Source organism: Anomaloglossus baeobatrachus, chromosome 9 (genome assembly GCF_048569485.1).
Source record: "Anomaloglossus baeobatrachus isolate aAnoBae1 chromosome 9, aAnoBae1.hap1, whole genome shotgun sequence".
NCBI lineage: Eukaryota > Metazoa > Chordata > Amphibia > Anura > Aromobatidae > Anomaloglossus > Anomaloglossus baeobatrachus.
This window is the reverse complement of record NC_134361.1, coordinates 124,848,979-124,865,924: the sequence shown is the minus strand read 5'-3', so window position 1 is coordinate 124,865,924 and position 16,946 is coordinate 124,848,979. Positions and strand designations below refer to the sequence as shown.

Below are 16,946 nucleotides of genomic sequence, written 5' to 3'. Positions count from 1 at the left end.
AGGTCTATATAAAAGAAAAGGCTCTTCCAGCTCTTGAGATTTATTGCTGTGAATTTCTAAAAGTTATTTTCAAATTAAATGTAGAAATATCTAACACCCACCTTCTGATCTGTGTTCCATGATAGATATAAACAACATCTGAACATACGGGGGAAATTTTTGGTGATCACCACCGATCACCATAACCCCTATATAGGATAGCAAAGATAATAAATCCCTGGTAGAGACTCCATAAGTATCAAAAAACCAAAAAGAAGGGAATCACTGACACTACCTTAATGCAAATAAATATACAAGTTTATTAGTCAATTGTATAAAAACACATAGGTTAAAAGAGGTTCAAAAATAGAGTGCTGGAGGGGATACAAAAAGCAAGGAGCTGCATACCACTGCTGAAAATGTACAAATAATGCATCAAGTAGTGGCTGGGAACCTGTGTCACCAGGTAATAATTCAGAAAATGGCTCAAAGCCTGCAATAATTACCGTATGGACCAAAATAAGGTGCAGCCCTGTGCATGAATACTGGGCACAAAATAAGTGCCCAGCACACAAGCACTACGCCTAACTAAGATAACGCCGGGGAGAAAGTAAACCCCTAGCACGTGACAAGATCCATATAGGTTTGCAGGTCAGAACAATAAACAAGGACACATACCCATAATAACCGAATCAGCAGAGGGAAGTGCAGCTCCACGGATCCCAACGCGTTTCGCGAGGGCTTCTTCACTGGGGGTCGCAATAGGTGGTGTGTTTCCCAGGGTATAAATACATACAAAACAGCTGATCAGAATTCACGCGATGGCGACACACGTAATGGCGCATGCGCAGTCGGCCCGAATGGGTCGCCCGGAAACTGCGTCAGCACTCCAGTGACAAGGTCCGGGAGGGAAAAACCCCTTCAGACGTCACATCCGGCCAGTCACTCAGTGGAGGCATCAGCAGTCACCAGGCAACGCAGGTCGAGCGCGCGTGCGCACTGTGTCACCAGCGTTTGAATGCAATTCCACAAAGACCATCGTGGGAAGGTCGCATCCAAAGGAAATGCAGACCAAGACCATGTTGGAAAAGTCAATAACAGGGAGCATAGACAACATCAGCCGTATCTTAATACGAAAAGAACACATATGTAAATGCATAGAAATGTGCAAGCATAGCATATATCATTAGATATCCAGAGGGAAGTACAAACAACATTTACAAAAAATATCAGGTGTCGGGCTGATGCTCATCCATGATCCCATGACATAATATTCATAATCCATAGTCAGGTACACATATGATATGTAACGTGGAAGAAAAAAATCCAGTAACCGATAACCACAGCACTAAAAACAAGAAGAAAGAAAAAAGAAAACACACACATTAGTAAAAAATGTGGAAAAGAAGAGCAAATATTATTGTCAATTAACAATATGGTACAACACACCAAGATGTTAAAGACATGGATAGAAAAATAAAAAAATAGATAAAACAATAAATAAATGAAAAATTGAGAGAATGAAAGAATGGTGGTGACCAAGACAGGACATCACATTATAAAAAGGGGGCAAAGGAGAGCCTCTCGTTGAGGCCATTAGGGGCAACAGATCCCATGAGCACAATCCATCTGCATTCCATTTGTGCAAGGCGCCGTTGCAGGTCACCTCCACGGATACCTCCGTGTATGCAGTCAATACCTCTGATCTTAAGACATTTTGGATTGCAATCGTGGAACCTGAGAAAATGTCGGGGAAGAGTTTTCAGAGTGGTTATGTCCTCCACATCGCGTGCTGCCACAATGTCCCTCACATGTTCGCGAGTGCGAACACGTAGCTCCCGTGATGTCAGACCCACATAAATTAATCCACATGCACATGTGGCATAGTAGATGACATATGTTGATTTACAAGAAATGTATTTGTTGATCTTGAACTCCCGTTTGCCATCTGATGACATGAAGGTGGCAGCACGGATGATATTCTTACATCCCATACAGTCACCACATGGAAAGCAGCCCAGCCGAGGTTTACCTGCCCCGGGAATGCTTTGCCTCCTCGGACGGCTCCAAAACATTCGAGATCCGGCAATATATTTCGTGCAGTAGCACGGGCGTAATTTATTACGCTACGTGCGCTTGCGACTTAATATATGTCGGACTCACTAGTCGTGAATTGCGGGTCCGGACGAGGGAGCATACTAGGGACATCATCGCGGCTAAAAAAGCGAAACCTGAGGATGTTGATTTACTGAAGACCATCCCCCGCCATTTTAGGGTGCATCACGGGTCTGACCCCTCAAGCTTTAAAGGTGAGGGGGATTGACCGTGTACACCTTGGATTGAGGGGTGGTAATATTCATAAGGTGTTGGCACGGGTTGAATGTCGTTGGATATTTCTCCTCGACACAGTGGCCCCTCGAGGATTGAATGAGAGGCAGACCTTTAGTTCCTATTTATAATCCAGTAGGTCTCGTCTGCGGTTGACATATACCCCATTACGGGCAATATTTTTTTGGTTGCAGATCCCCTGTGATTGAATCTGCTTTGTACATAATGGTTTTTATATATATTTTTTTAACTGGATTCTTTGTGTGTCCTCTTTTCTACAGTTGTCTACGTTTGTGCTCTTGGTGCAATATTTCTCTGTGTCACTAACCTGGAGGTCTGCCTGCATTGGAGAATGAGCTGGGAAGGAATACAGTATATCCTGATCGTCTAAATGAGATTGTTCACTGGACTGCGTCTTACTGTTTAATATGTTGTTATATGCATGAATAATGTCCTTACTCTCTATGTATACAGTACTGGATGTAATTATGATGTAATTATATGTATTCTTATCCCTCTATAGTGCTATGCACTTTGTATGATTCCCAATGCGATTTGCCCTTTTTGCCAGGAGTAGACATGGCATTTGCAGCTTCACTTCCTGTTTGCGGCTCTGCACATGTGCAGTGTGTGTGGCTCTCCTTGAAGCTTCCCCTGGGTAATATTGACGTCATCAAAGGGGTTTTCCCTGGCCCAGGTGACGCTGGAGTAGCCGCCCACGCCTGCTCAGCGTGCCTTAGTGCTCTGTAGCCGCGACAGGTGCTGCAAATGATCTAATATACACTAGTGTATAAATGCAACCATTTCCCTCCTTTTGTCCATGGTCCCCTGAGGAAGTCACCACGAAATACGTATTGGGACTTTTTTCCCCTTGTGTGACTGCATGTGAGTGCTATAATTGGTGGAATATCCACCGGGCTATGTGTTTGGGTAATGTGCCGATGATTATGTACTAAGTGTTATCCTGTCATTACTGTGAACTTGGAAAGGCACTTACATTGGTTTTGCTGGGAATACTTCCCAGTCCGTTGGACCATGTGTTTGTGTAATGTGCCTATTGTCATTAACTAAAGTGTTACCCTGTCATTTGCTGTGAACCTGTTTATGATATAGGCACGTACACTGGCCCTGCTGGGAATATATCCCTGTCCATTGGACTAGATGCCTGGGCAATGTGCCTATGTTCATATACTTGAATGTTACTCTATCACCCACTGTGAACCTGTTTATTGCAATGGCATTTACACTGACCTTGCTGGGAACATATCCCTGTTCATCGGATGATGTGTGTGGGTAACATGCTTATTGTCATTTACTAAAGTGTTATTCTGTCACTGACTGAATTTATCTTTTGTATAGGCACATACACTGGCTTTGCTGGGAATATATTCCTGTTCATTTATCTGTAATGTGCCTAGAGTTCTTGATTAGGTGAACCTGCGTTTTGTAAAAGGCACCTACACTGGCCCTGCTGGGAGTACACCTTTTTGTGTGCACCTAATTTGATCCATGCAGCCCCACATGGGGTTCTTTATTCGCTCTTATATGTCATTTAACCTTCTTACTTGTCACAATTTTTATATCCCATGTAATATTTATATGCTTGACCCAACCAATTAAAGTTTTTCTATGTGTAACTTACTTTGGTGTTGGTGGTTCTTGGGCCATGGGATATCATGTAATATAAGGCAAATTTAAAGACTTTTTTTTTTTTTTCAGCTGTTTTGACATGAAGGTGGCAGCACGGATGATATTCTTACATCCCATACAGTCACCACATGGAAAGCAGCCCAGCCGAGGTTTACCTGCCCCGGGAATGCTGGGCTGCCTTGCCACGTAGTGACTCCGCACAAGTAGATCTCGAAGATTTTTACCCCTGCGGGCCGTCATTAGAGGTTCAGACGGCAAAGACAGGGCCAAAGAGGGTTCAGTAGTAAGGATGGACCAGTGACGTGATAAAATTGTCCGCATCTTATTCCACTGATGGTTAAATGTGGAAATAAAACGAACTGGTGAATTTACTTCTTCCCCTCTTCCCTTAGTGTTGGGGTTCAAAAGATCACTGCGTTGGCATTTCTTGGCCCGCTTATAACCATCATTAATAGAACGCTTACTATACCCCCTTTCCAAAAACCTTCTTCTTAAATCCGATGCCTGTTGTTCAAAGAACGGGTCAGTGGAACAAATGCGTCGCATCCTCAAAAATTGGCCCCTAGGGACCGCCCTGATGGTAGAAGTTAGGTGTACCGAAGATGCGTGAAGGAGTGAGTTGATAGACGTCTCCTTCCGATGGACATCCGTCTCAATCCTACCATTCTCCTGGACTAAGAGTCGAATATCCAGGAAATCGACGGATGATCGATTGTACTTATATGTCAGTCTGATATTAAAGTTGTTGCGGTTAAGATCGGACATAAAGTCCTGCAGCTCTGGGATGGTCCCATGCCACACAATGAGTAGATCATCTATGTAGCGGAACCATCCTGAAACGAGGGAGGAGGCGTGGGCGCCACCCCGGAATACCTCCCGCTCCCAGTAACCTAGGAACAGGCATGCATATGATGGCGCACACGCCGCCCCCATCGCGGTCCCCCGCTGCTGTAAATAAAATTTATCCCTAAAAAGGTAAAAAAGTTATGGGTTAAGAAACCGCAACAGCTCCAAAACCAGATCACATAGTGCCACGTCCATATTACTCATCCTTAGAAAAAAGTCAACTGCCCTCACTCCGTCCAGATGGTCAATGCATGTGTACAAAGACTCCACGTCGGCAGTTACCAAAAGTGCACAAGGATCGAGATGTAATCCATCCACCTGTTTCAAGATGTCCATGGTGTCTCTGACATAGGAGGGCAACGTCTCGACTAGTGGTCTTAAATAGTATTTACCTAGTTATGGCCGCATATAGAGTTTTGAAAGGTGAAAGGGTACCCTGATCCTTATTATCCTTCTGTTTTCTAACAATAAAATTCCCTTTCTCCAAGTATGGACTTTAAAGCCAGGGGAAAAAGTCTGGAGTAACAAAACTGGAACATTATTGTTAAACATGCTGTTAGGTGTTTTTAATAAGGACGAGGATAATTTGATGCCTCCTGAGGAAGTAACTTCCGAAACATGTGTTGGGGCAGCGGGAGTGAAGTGGCGACTGGCCACAATATATGCAAGTCTTGGGTCACTTTTGTGCCTTATATTGAACGAACAATTTCTGTACATAAAATCAAAGTGCATGCTGCTTACTGCAGGTTATTTGCCCTAAGCAAGGAATAGTATAGTGAGGAGAAATTGTAGTCATGCACACTAGCCGGCATTGAGGTCCCACACAGGCGCACTTTGATCTGCCCTGAGCAGGGCAGATCAAAGTATTGTAGTGCACCTGTGCGGGATTTCAATGCCAGTTAGTATGGATGACATAGGAAAAGTCATGAACCCAGGCTTCAGAAGGACGACAAAGATGGCCGAAAAAGGAGGTGTTGGACCCGGAGAATGGAGATGCCCATCCGACCGGTCTGCACCGCACCGCCAGTTAGGTGCGTATTAAAGTGATTTTTACTTTCTACACATGTTAGAATGCTGTATATAAGAGTCCACTGGTGGCGGCAGCAGCTTAGAGGCCCCAAATCTGGTGACCGATTCCCTTTAACAAATATTTTTTTAGGTCTTAAACTGCTTTCATTGGGTTGTTTTATGTGCTCCATGATCTGTTTGGAATAAAATTTGGCTTTTACATTACAATTTTTGTTTTTAATTGCAGTTTTAACAAACAGCAGTTTAACATAAGATGTGTTTGAGGGGTACGCTAGTTTGCGCCTCCCCAACACGGACCATGGTCATCTGTACTTTCAGCGAAGGGAGTGGAGCAGTCCTATCACTACTGGCTGATCACAGTAATTACTGGTGAGCTGTGAAGGCGGTTCACGAAACAGAGCTTAAGCGGTGACTTCAACCACTGACCTGTTCTTATCGGTGAAAAATCACCACCGTCACCATTCACTCACCGGTAATCTCTGATCAGAGCGCTACAGCCAGAGTTTTTTTTTTTTAACTGCTCCGTTCTGATCACAGGAAGTAGCACAGAGTTGCAATAAAATGGCACATTGCTCCACCAACAGCTATGGATTGGGAAGGACAGAGGGCAGCCACAAGCCAAGGACGTTGCGTGTTGTGAATACGTTTTCCAGTTTGGGGCTCCCTCTTGTGGTCAGTGCAGTTAATGTGTGGAGTGAAAGCCACACACCTGTGGAGGACTGGCAATCAGGGTCAGATTGGGCTGAGTAGTTTTCTCTTGTTACTTGCCGGTGGTCAATGTCTCCTGTGTGTTAAGGACATTCTGTAACCAGCTGTGCTCACTACCAGAACTCCTCTCGGATAAGTGGTCTTTGTACCTCTGCTGTTTGTGTTCCACTTTCTTGTTGTTTTTTTTTCTGCTTTAATACTAAGGCTTGATTCCTATTTTGTCTGTGTGGAGTTCTTGGTGGAATGGGATCATTCCCTGCTGGGAGTGTTTGTATACTTAGCGCCATGATTCTGCAAGGTATTGTTTGTCATGCTTAGTATTAATTCAGTCCCTCATCTGTATTAGTGCTTTTGGATCCCAGTAACATCAGAGTGCTGATACAGTAGGGGAGAGGTTGTGTGAACTCAGGATTTTTCCATATCAGAAGTGATAGTATATATTTGGGTTTTTACAGCTGCAGACAGTTGCTCTTTTTTTTATCATTTCCTATGAAGATAGTTTGGGCCTCACCTTTGCTGAAATCTGTCTTGCCTGGCTTTGTATTGTGTTTTTCTATATCACCATAGCCTTTACATGTGGGGGGCTATCTATCTTTGGGGACTGCTCCGAGGCAGATTAGCTTTCTTATATCTCTGAGATTTAGTTCTCTGGCTTTGTCAAGGCGTCCAGGTCATCATAGGCACGCCCCACGGCTACTTCTAGTTGTGTGTCAGGATTAGGTCTGCAGTCCATTAAGTTTCCAGCCACCGTTACCTTTTTGGGATTCCGCATTTTTTGATCCTCCTCGGTCCCTGAATCATAACAGTTGTGGTTGGATGCTGAACGTAGTTTCCCAAGACTTGTATCTGCCATACTTAATGTGTGTAAGTGTAGTCCCTACCATTTTTGTTAAATGGAACCTGTCAGGTGCAATATGCACCCAGAACCACGAGCAGTTCTGGGTGCATATTGCTAATCCCTGACTATCTGTCCCTGTATACACTAGCATAGATAAAGGGATCTTTAGAAAAAGTATTTCTTGAGATCTTTTATCATATGCTAATGAGCGCGGGGACTAGTCCCAAGGGCGTCTCTTCCCTTGCTAGTCAACCCCATTAGCAAGTTAGCACGCCCGTTTGGAGCATGCTAAGGCGTACATAGTGTCAGAGGATGATCTCACTCACCCCTCCACCAAACACTGGATTTCGGCTCAGTGCACATGACCCCGAAGTTCCGGTCAGGTGCACTATAAGCCGGATGTACGCGTCCTGACTTCAAACTGAAGTAGTATGCATTGCCCAAACTTCGAGCTCATAAGCACTGAGCCAAAACCCAGCATCGGGCGGTGATGGCAGCGGAGAGGCGAGATCATCCTCTGCGCTGCACATTCATTAGCATGTGACCACCCCTTCTGGTCAAATGGGTATGACCTCACAGGTCCTCCTAGTGAAAAGTTAAATCGATTGTATAATACTTATGCTAATTCTAAGAGGGAGAGGGCAGAGGCGTATCTAGGGGGGACTGGCGGGGCATCTGCCCCGGGCGCAGTGTCAGGGGGGGGCGCTGTTCTGCCGACTGATGCAGCACTCCGAGTCTCCCCGACGGCCATGTCCGGCATCAGGTCCGGGCTGTCATCAAGGGTGGTGATGTATGCTGCGGTCCCCAGGCTGAGTTCCGGGTAATGCAGCGCTCCTGCCATCAGCCCGCACTTTCCTGATTTGCTGGCTGTTCTCACTTGCACGGAGCTTTCACTGCTGCGTGCAGGGTATAAGTATGTCTGTGGGCAGAGCTAGCATGCACTGTGCGCTCCCCAAAAACAGATGAAGGTAGATGCTAGAATGTACAGGCTCCTTCCAGGTATGAGAATTTGTAATGAAGCTGGTCATGCCCACTAACATGGAAGGAGCCCATACATTCTAGGCTTAACCCAGAGAGGAGCCGAAGCATCAACATACCGCCAAGCTGTATGTCATCCTCCCCACCCCTGTGCTGTATATCCCCAGTACTATCTGCCCCACGCACCCCAGAGCTGTATACCCCAGTACCATCTTCCCCACGCACCCCAGAGCGGTATACCCTCTGTACCATCTTCCCCACGCACCCCAGAGCTGTATACCCCCTGTACCATCTTCCCCACGCACCCCAGAGCTGTAAACCCCCTGTACCATCTGTCCCACGTACCCCAGAGCTGTATACCCCTGTACCATCTGTCCCACGTACCCCAGAGCGGTATACCCCCTGTACCATCTGTCCCACGTACCCCAGAGCTGTATACACCCTGTACCATCTCTGTCCCACGTACCCGAGCTGTATACCCCCAGTACCATCTGTCCCACGCACCCCAGAGCTGTATACACCCTGTACCATCTCTGTCCCACGTACCCGAGCTGTATACCCCCAGTACCATCTGTCCCACGCACCCCAGAGCTGTATACCACCAGTACTATCTGTCCCATGCAGCCCAGTGCTGTATACCCCCAGAACTGTTTGTACCCACCACCCCAGTGCTGTATACCCTCACCCTAGTGCTGTATACCCCCTGAACTGTCTGTCCCCTGACACCAGTGCTGTATACCCCCCAGAAGAGTGTCTCCCCACTCCAGTGCGCTATACCCCCAGAGCTGTATGTCCCCCCCACCCCAGTGCAATATACTACCCCACAGCTGTATACCCCCCAGAGCTGTATCTCCCCCACCCCAGTGCTGTACACCAAGAGCTGTATGTCCCCCCCACCCAGTGCTGTATGCTACTTCAGAGCTGTATGCCCTCCTCTGGAGACATACAGCTATGGGGGCACATACAGATCCAGTCTCTCCTGTGATGTATATAGCAGTGTCAGTGTGCACTGTGTGCGGCCATGTCTGTTAGCCATGGCCACCAATAAGCGCAGCACAGCCTCAAGCCCAGGAGGCGCTGGATGGCAGATAAGCGGGGGAGGTGAGTGAGGCTGCTGCTGGCTTCCCCTTATTAATACCTCTAATGTGTCTATGTGTGTATCTATGTATGTACGTCTATGTGATATTTCTATGTGTGTATGGGGCCGACAGACTTTTGCCCGGCGCCCACAAAAACCTGGAGCCAGCCCTGGATGTACTGGAAGTTGTTCATGGAATACAAATGTGTATGGGTCGGACCTGACATTACAATTTATGTACCATGCACTGCTTGTGGTTCCGATTATGTATTTCTGTACTAATGAGGGTTTTGATGCTGTGTTTCTGTACTGATGGGGTTACATGGATGAATTTCTTAAGTGCTGGGTTCTGATGAGGAATTTCTGTACTGCTGGTGGTTGTGATGCTGTGTTTCTGTACTGTTGGGTGTTACAAATATGTATTTCAGTACCTCTGCTGGTTCTGGTGCTGTTATTAGCTTTGATCCCGTACACAAGTAACAATTCAGAAATTGTAAGATTGGACAACCACTTTACTTAGAATTGGGATACACTGCTTAATTGTATAAGTAAAGGGCTTGTCTAAGTTTGAGATGAAATTCTGCAGTGACTCTAGGTGACTGCAAGCTTCTGAATTCTCACTATGCATACTCTGCACACGTTTGGGATTCTCCGGTGCCAGTGGCAATAGTGGACGGTCATTTGAGCGCAAGTATGAGATTTTTATATTTCTGGCCACATTTGATTTGACGTGTCCAGCCTCACTCAATCCATTTTGAGCGAGACCACGCATGTCTAGTCAGCACGTGACCAAATATGTAAATCACATACTTGCAGTTTCATGACCTCCCACTCTGACCATCAACACCAGAGAATCCTAACAGCGGGCAGTGTGCACACTGTAAGAATTCAGAAGTATGCAGTCACATAGTAACTGCAGATTTTCATCTCAAACCTGGACAACCCCATTACTCATAAAATTAAGCACTGTAGCCCAATCATAACAGCGTGTAATATGCTCCCTGTCAGGATTCAGCTCTGTGTCTGGTTCCAGCAGTCATCATTTGGCCACTCCACTCATATGTAATGTTCATGCTTGCATGTGACAACTGGCTTTTCTTCATGTTTCTCTTTGAACATTAAGAGAATGAAATTATTAATAGCAGCTCGTCATCACGTGACTGAGCGTGCAAATCACATATGAATGATTGGTCACATGAAGGGGGGTGGGGGCCAAACTGAAGTCTTGCGCTGGGTGCCAGAAAGCCTAGATACACCTCTGGGAAACGGGATAACTAGGACTACCCCCCCAGATAACTGATCCTCAGCTGCTGTCACTCAAGAAGCTGCCAATTTTATAAAACTATCTTGGCTTTCAAAACCTAAACATCCGAGCTGACCACTACAGGTTTGTATAGAATCAGCCTGATAGTGTTAGTATAACACTGGCTTTAGGTTATATAGGAAAATCCTGGCGATTGGTTCCCTTTAATGACTACAGTAAAGCAGCGTTCGTTACAGGGTTAATGCACAAAAGTAATTAAACATGAACCCTTTAAATTTGGTATCTCCACAACCATACTGACCCACAGAATGAAGACTTCAACACAGTGAATGACGTTAAAAAAAAAAAAAAAAAAGTAAAATTGCTGTTTTTCTCCAAGCTTAAAACTATGATTAATGAGTTCTAAAGACCTAAATGCCACTTGTGAATACAACACATCCTGCAAAAATCCTTTTTAAGATTCATAGAATGACAGCCTTATAGGCAATGTGCCATAAATTTTATGTGTGCACACTGCAGTTTAGTTTCTCCAGCAAAAAGACGCACCCTCTGGCCGGAAAAAAAAAAAAAATGCACGCATTTTTGCTCCAGCAATTTTTTTTTTTTTTTACCATTGTCAATGACAAAACGCAGGGAAAAATGCAGAGCAGTAGTGACATGCTGCTTTTTTTCTACAACCAAAACTGCAGGCAAAAAAAAAAAAAACAGCAGTGTGCGCACAGACTTTCGGATTGACTTTTTGCTAGGGAAGGTCATACATGCAGTTTAGGACCACAAACAGCACCAAAAAAGCAGCAAAAAAAGCAGCGTGCACACAAGTCCTCAAAGTGGAATCCTGAAGAGAAAAAAAAAAACCCACACACAACACACCTTTGTCCAACAGGCCCTAAATTGGTCAACCTTGGAGGGGTTAATTGGGTAGAAAATGAAAAATCACCCCGAAATGTTGGCACAAGAAAAGCACATTTTATAGGTTAGAAGACTTGTCCGCTTACCATTGCTGAATGAAGGTGTACGTTCACAATTTATATTATGTCTGAAAAAAAAAACAAAAAAAAAAAAATAATTTTAGAATATTTCCAATCTTCCAACATACCTCATTCTTCAGGGGAAAATTGGTGAAAAATAAATTTCACCTGACCTTGATCTAGCAGGTGGCTATCAGGTCCCTTAGAGGGAGTGTCAAATCCATGTCTGTTCATTAGCAACAGCGACATAGAAGGAAATTACACAGCAGTACTGAGCAGGGACAGTACTTCATTGGGTGAGATAAAACTCTTACTAGAAAGTAGGACTGTTTCTGCCTCCATCACTCCTCCCCTCCCCTCTCCATAGATTTCACTAGGCAGCTGTAATCTGATCCCTCAGTCCATCTCGTTTTGCATATAGATTTTAGCTACATTATTAAATGAGGAATTCAGTACGTGCTGTGTTTGTTGAAATGGCAGCGATTATTTAACCTCATTTTCGTAGAGGTGTCAAGTCTGTCAGATATGGCACATATCACCCCCAAAAAAGTACAGCAGAAAAATGGCAGATTTGTGCAATTTCACCATTTAAGACTTTCCCTACTTTATTAATTCAAAGTGACTTAAAAACTATAGGACATTCTCACCTAAGCGTTTCTTAAGGTCTTCGTTCTCTTGTAGAATTTGGCGATACCTTATATCACAGCATTTACATATCTAAGTAAATGAAAATAGACAAATTTACATATTAATAGCGTTACACCATTTATCTTAATTATACATAGGCCATGACAAGGTTTTGATGTGCTGGTCCTTCATCCACACATTCATTGATCTAGCTGTGTGACATGGCGCATTGTCCTACTGGAAAAAACAGTCCTCAGAGTTGGGGAACATTGCCTGAACAGAAGCAAGCAACTGTTTTTCCAGGATAACCTTGTATGCGGCTTGATTCATATGTCCTTCGCAAAGATTAACCCCTTCACCTCCCAGCCTATTTTGACCTTACTGACCTCGCCATTTTACGCAATTCTGACCAGTGTCCCTTTATGGAGGTTATAACCTTGGAACGCTTCAACGGATCCTAGCGAATCGGAGATTGTTTTTTGTAACATTGTCCTTCATGAAAGTGGTAAATTTAGGATGATTTTTTTTGCATTCATTTTTCAAAAATTTCATAAAATTTGGCAAAAAGTTAGAAAATTGCACAATTTTCAAAATTTGAAATGTTATGCCCATAAATCTGAGAGATAAGTCACAAAATATTACTAAATGGGGGGCGTGGCCTGCTGAGGACGATTTAGGACACAGGGAGAGAGTGCTCTGAGAGCCAATCATATATATCAACTTATAAAGCTATACTGAGGATAACATTTTCAAGACAATATATATAATTTTATTCAGTATATTTGTTGGAACATTTTGAGACCTTTGACTTTTTTGGTGCTGAAGATAGATAATTACGAAAGAGGAATTTTGTCAGTTCGGAGGAGCAGCACTTCTGAGAGACTTTGTCTGAGGAGATTCAGAAGGAGATATATAACTAATTAAAAACGGCTGTTTGAGGAGATAAAGTGGTGATGTGGGACAAATGTAAATACTAAACATAGAAAATCATCCAAACATTTGTCATTCTCTAAAACAAAAAAAAAACCCAAAACATTTTAGTCAAAGATCTCCCAGGGAAATTTGACACCTGAGTGACGAGGTCTATGTGCCGTTTCCATGACAACTCCTCAGTGAATTTCTGTCAGCTCAGCATAAGGCTCATTGAAGTATTTCTTTACTAAAACAGGAGTTGAAGTTAATAAAGACAGACAAGAGTAGAGGACTTAAGCTCTCACAAAAGCCACATTTATTGACTTAAACTATAAAATATAACCTAATACTGAGCGTCTAGTTCCGAGTTCAGGGGAGTTGTGCAGACTGTGTTGAAACTATTTTTGCTAAGCAAGTATTGGCAGCTTAATATGTGGCCAGTGACAAAAGTGAAATAGATCTGGTGTGTATTGGTGGTTTTTGAGTAAATCCGGAACAAGGATTAAAAGCTGTCAAAGTTTCATTGGACCCAGTTGCAAGTATTTCAATAGTAAATCTAATCTGTCCACATTTGCTGGAATAGATATAGAGATACACATAGGAGATAGACAGTAGCCGAGTCAAATCACAAAACAAAATGAGCGACAAATCCTTAAAACAAGGTAATGTAGGTAAACCTCAAAAAATTCATACTAAGTGTTTAGGTTCCTCAACTTCTCAAGTTGTAGAAACAAAAAGGAACACATGTTAAAAAAGGATGCAACAACTAATTCTTCCAATAATGTTGGAAAAATAAGTTATACAAAACCTACTGAACATACTCTTCTGATATCCAAAAATTCACAGGATTGTAAAGTCTCCACTATGGATACTACTACTGCTGGTACCAATGCAAAAAGGAAGGGGCCAGTTAGCGATTCTGACTCTCCTATTCATAGTCCAGATAAGACTCGACCTAGAATTGATATCTCTATAAACATGGAAGAAATAAAACATTCTAATTCACCAAATACAGACAAGGATCAATTGCTCAGACCCTTACTTCAATGAGCTTATTAATGCATTCAACCACAATTTAATGCTAGTAATGGACAAACAAACTAAAGCTGGTGTCACACATAACGACGACGACAACGACGTCGCTGCTACGTCACCATTTTCTGTGACGTTGCAGCGACGTCCCGTCGCTGTCGCTGTGTGTGACATCCAGCAACGACCTGGCCCCTGCTGTGAGGTCGCCGGTCGTTGCTGAATGTCCAGCTTCATTTTTTGGTCGTCACTCTCCCGCTGTGACACACACATCGCTGTGTGTGACAGCGAGAGAGCGACGAAATGAAGCGAGCAGGAGCCGGCACTGGCAGCTGCGGTAAGCTGTAACCAGCGTAAACATCGGGTAACCAAGGGAAGACCTTTCCCTGGTTACCCGATGTTTACGCTGGTTACCAGCCTCCGCTCTTGCTGCCAGTGCCGGCTCCTGCACTGTGACATGTGGCTGCAGTACGCATCGGGTAATTAACCCGATGTGTGCTGCAGGAGAGCAAGGAGCCAGCGCTAAGCGCGGCTCCCTGCTCTCTGAACTGTGACATGTAGCTGCAGCACACATCGGGTTAATTAACCCGATGTGTGCTGCAGGAGAGCAAGGAGCCAGCGCTAAGCGCGGCTCCCTGCTCTCTGAACATGTAGCACAGCGACCTTATGATCGCTGCTTCTGCTGTGTTTGACAGCTAAGCAGCGATCATAACAGCGACTTACAAGGTCGCTGTTACGTCACCGAAAATGGTGACGTAACAGCGACGTCGCTGTCGTTTAGTGTGACACCAGCTTAAGGCTTTACAGGACACGGTACAACAATTAAATGGCAGAATAAATGCAAACGAGGTCAAAATTGATCAGGTGGAAGAAAAACCAAACTCCCTGGAAAAATATCAACATGATCTAAAAAAGACATTTATTACCTCCAACAGAAACTTTCAGACCTCGAAGACAGGAGTAGGAGGAATAATGTTAAACTTAGAGGTATACCTGAAAGTGTTCCATCTAAAACTCCCAGACTATGTTAAGAATTTTCTTCTAAAGATTTTTCCATCTGCATCGGATCTGGAGTTGACAATTGACCGTATCCATCGTTTGCCAAGACCATCTTTTATTGCTGAAGAAACCCCAAGAGATACTATTTTACATCTGCATTTTTTTGGTACCAAAGAGACTTAAAATACATGAGAGAAAAGAAAACCCTTCCATCTCCCTATCTGATTAAAGTATTCAGTGATCTTTCCAAATACACATCTCTTAGAAAGTCATTTTCATCTGTTACCAGCATACTAAGACAAAAAGGTATTGCTTATAGATGGGGCTTCCCTACAAAATTGTTAATCAAAATGGAAAAACCATACCGATTTTCACTCCTGAAGAGGGCACGAAGTTTCTTTCTTCCTTAGGTAACAGAAGAAATCATGAACAACTCCATCATCAACCCACTTGATTTCACAATTTAAAGTCACTTACGAATGGAGATATTAATTCCAATAATTGTTATGGAGACATTGATCTGAGTCTAACTAAAATACTCATTTCCAACTTTGGAATTTCTAAAATCCTCATTTACCACGGTTGGCTTCGGAAACTTTTTCCACAAACTTATTCCCCCCACGAAGAGCTTCCATTGTTAGTGGATACTTTGGATACTTTGGAAGATCAGCTTGTTAGTTTAGTTGTTACTACTACTTATTAGATCTTTAATTTCTCGACTGCGGATTATTTGAAAGATTTTGACAGATATTAATCTAAGTTCTTTTCGTGTGCTTTGTACTTGTAAAACTTTGTTGTTATAATTCAATTACATAGTTTAAGGTCTTGTAGAGTAGCGATTTCTTAAAATAGTAATTCTCTCTTTTTCAAGAATATTATTAATCTTGCAATAAGGATATTAGCTATTTAGTTAATTCCTACTGTTTATTATAGGTATTCTTAACTTGTTTTTTTTTGTTTTGTTTTTTTTTGGGGGTTTTTTTGTTTGTGTCCCTCATTATTTTAAGCAGGCTTGCATCTTATGGCTACAAATTTTTTGTCTTTTAATGTTAAAGGTTTAAATAGTCCAAGGAAAAGATTTCTCACGTGGAAGGAAATTAGAGATAAAGCAGATGTGTTTTTACAAGAGGTGAAATTTGCTAGAGATTCTCATCCTAAATTTCATAATAAAAATTTCCCACACATTTTTTCTTCTCTAAAACGAAAAAAAAAAAAGAGCAGGGGTGTTAATGATTAAGAACACTATAACCTTTGATTTAATTGCGGAATACAAAGATACTGAAGGGAGATTTTTGATCTTAATTGCAAACTTGGATAATAGACCCTATACATTAGTTAATTTATATGTGCCAAATATAGGGCAAATTAGTTTTTTTAAATAAATGTCCAAAATCCAAGAGGTCAGAAAGGGAGATCTCCTTATACTGGGTGATTTTAATATTGTCCCAGATGCTCACCTTGATTCCACAGCTCCAAATAGAGGAATTTACCCAACTTTAAAAAAAAACTGGCTTTTAGCAAATGAACTTTATGATATTTTTCGTTTTTTTGCATACTTCTTCTAAAGAATATACATTTTATTCAGAACCTCATAAAACCTTTTCCAGTATTGATTTAGCTGTTAGATATTTTTTCTATTACGAAATTTAAAAATTTTTACAATAAATCAAAACCTTTTCGGACCATTCTTCAATTATTTGCAAAGTAGATTTG

General features: G+C 42.9%; 1 protein-coding gene across 2 annotated transcripts in view; it reads right to left on the bottom strand.

Annotated features, from left to right (window-relative positions):
* Positions 1-16,946, bottom strand: part of LOC142251310 (uncharacterized) — a 136,532-nt gene that overhangs the window by 32,068 nt on the left and 87,518 nt on the right. Inside the window, exons 7-9 of one of the 2 annotated variants that reach the window (XM_075323992.1) lie at positions 12,314-12,383; positions 11,694-11,734; positions 329-1,327 (exon numbers count right to left, since the gene is read on the bottom strand). In XM_075323992.1, the coding sequence (XP_075180107.1) occupies positions 11,724-11,734; positions 12,314-12,383 (81 nt within the window). In that variant the 3' untranslated portion in view covers positions 329-1,327; positions 11,694-11,723. Of the gene's footprint in view, positions 1-328; positions 1,328-11,693; positions 11,735-12,313; positions 12,384-16,946 lie in introns of those variants that run through there. The other variant, XM_075323993.1, reaches the window with a different exon arrangement.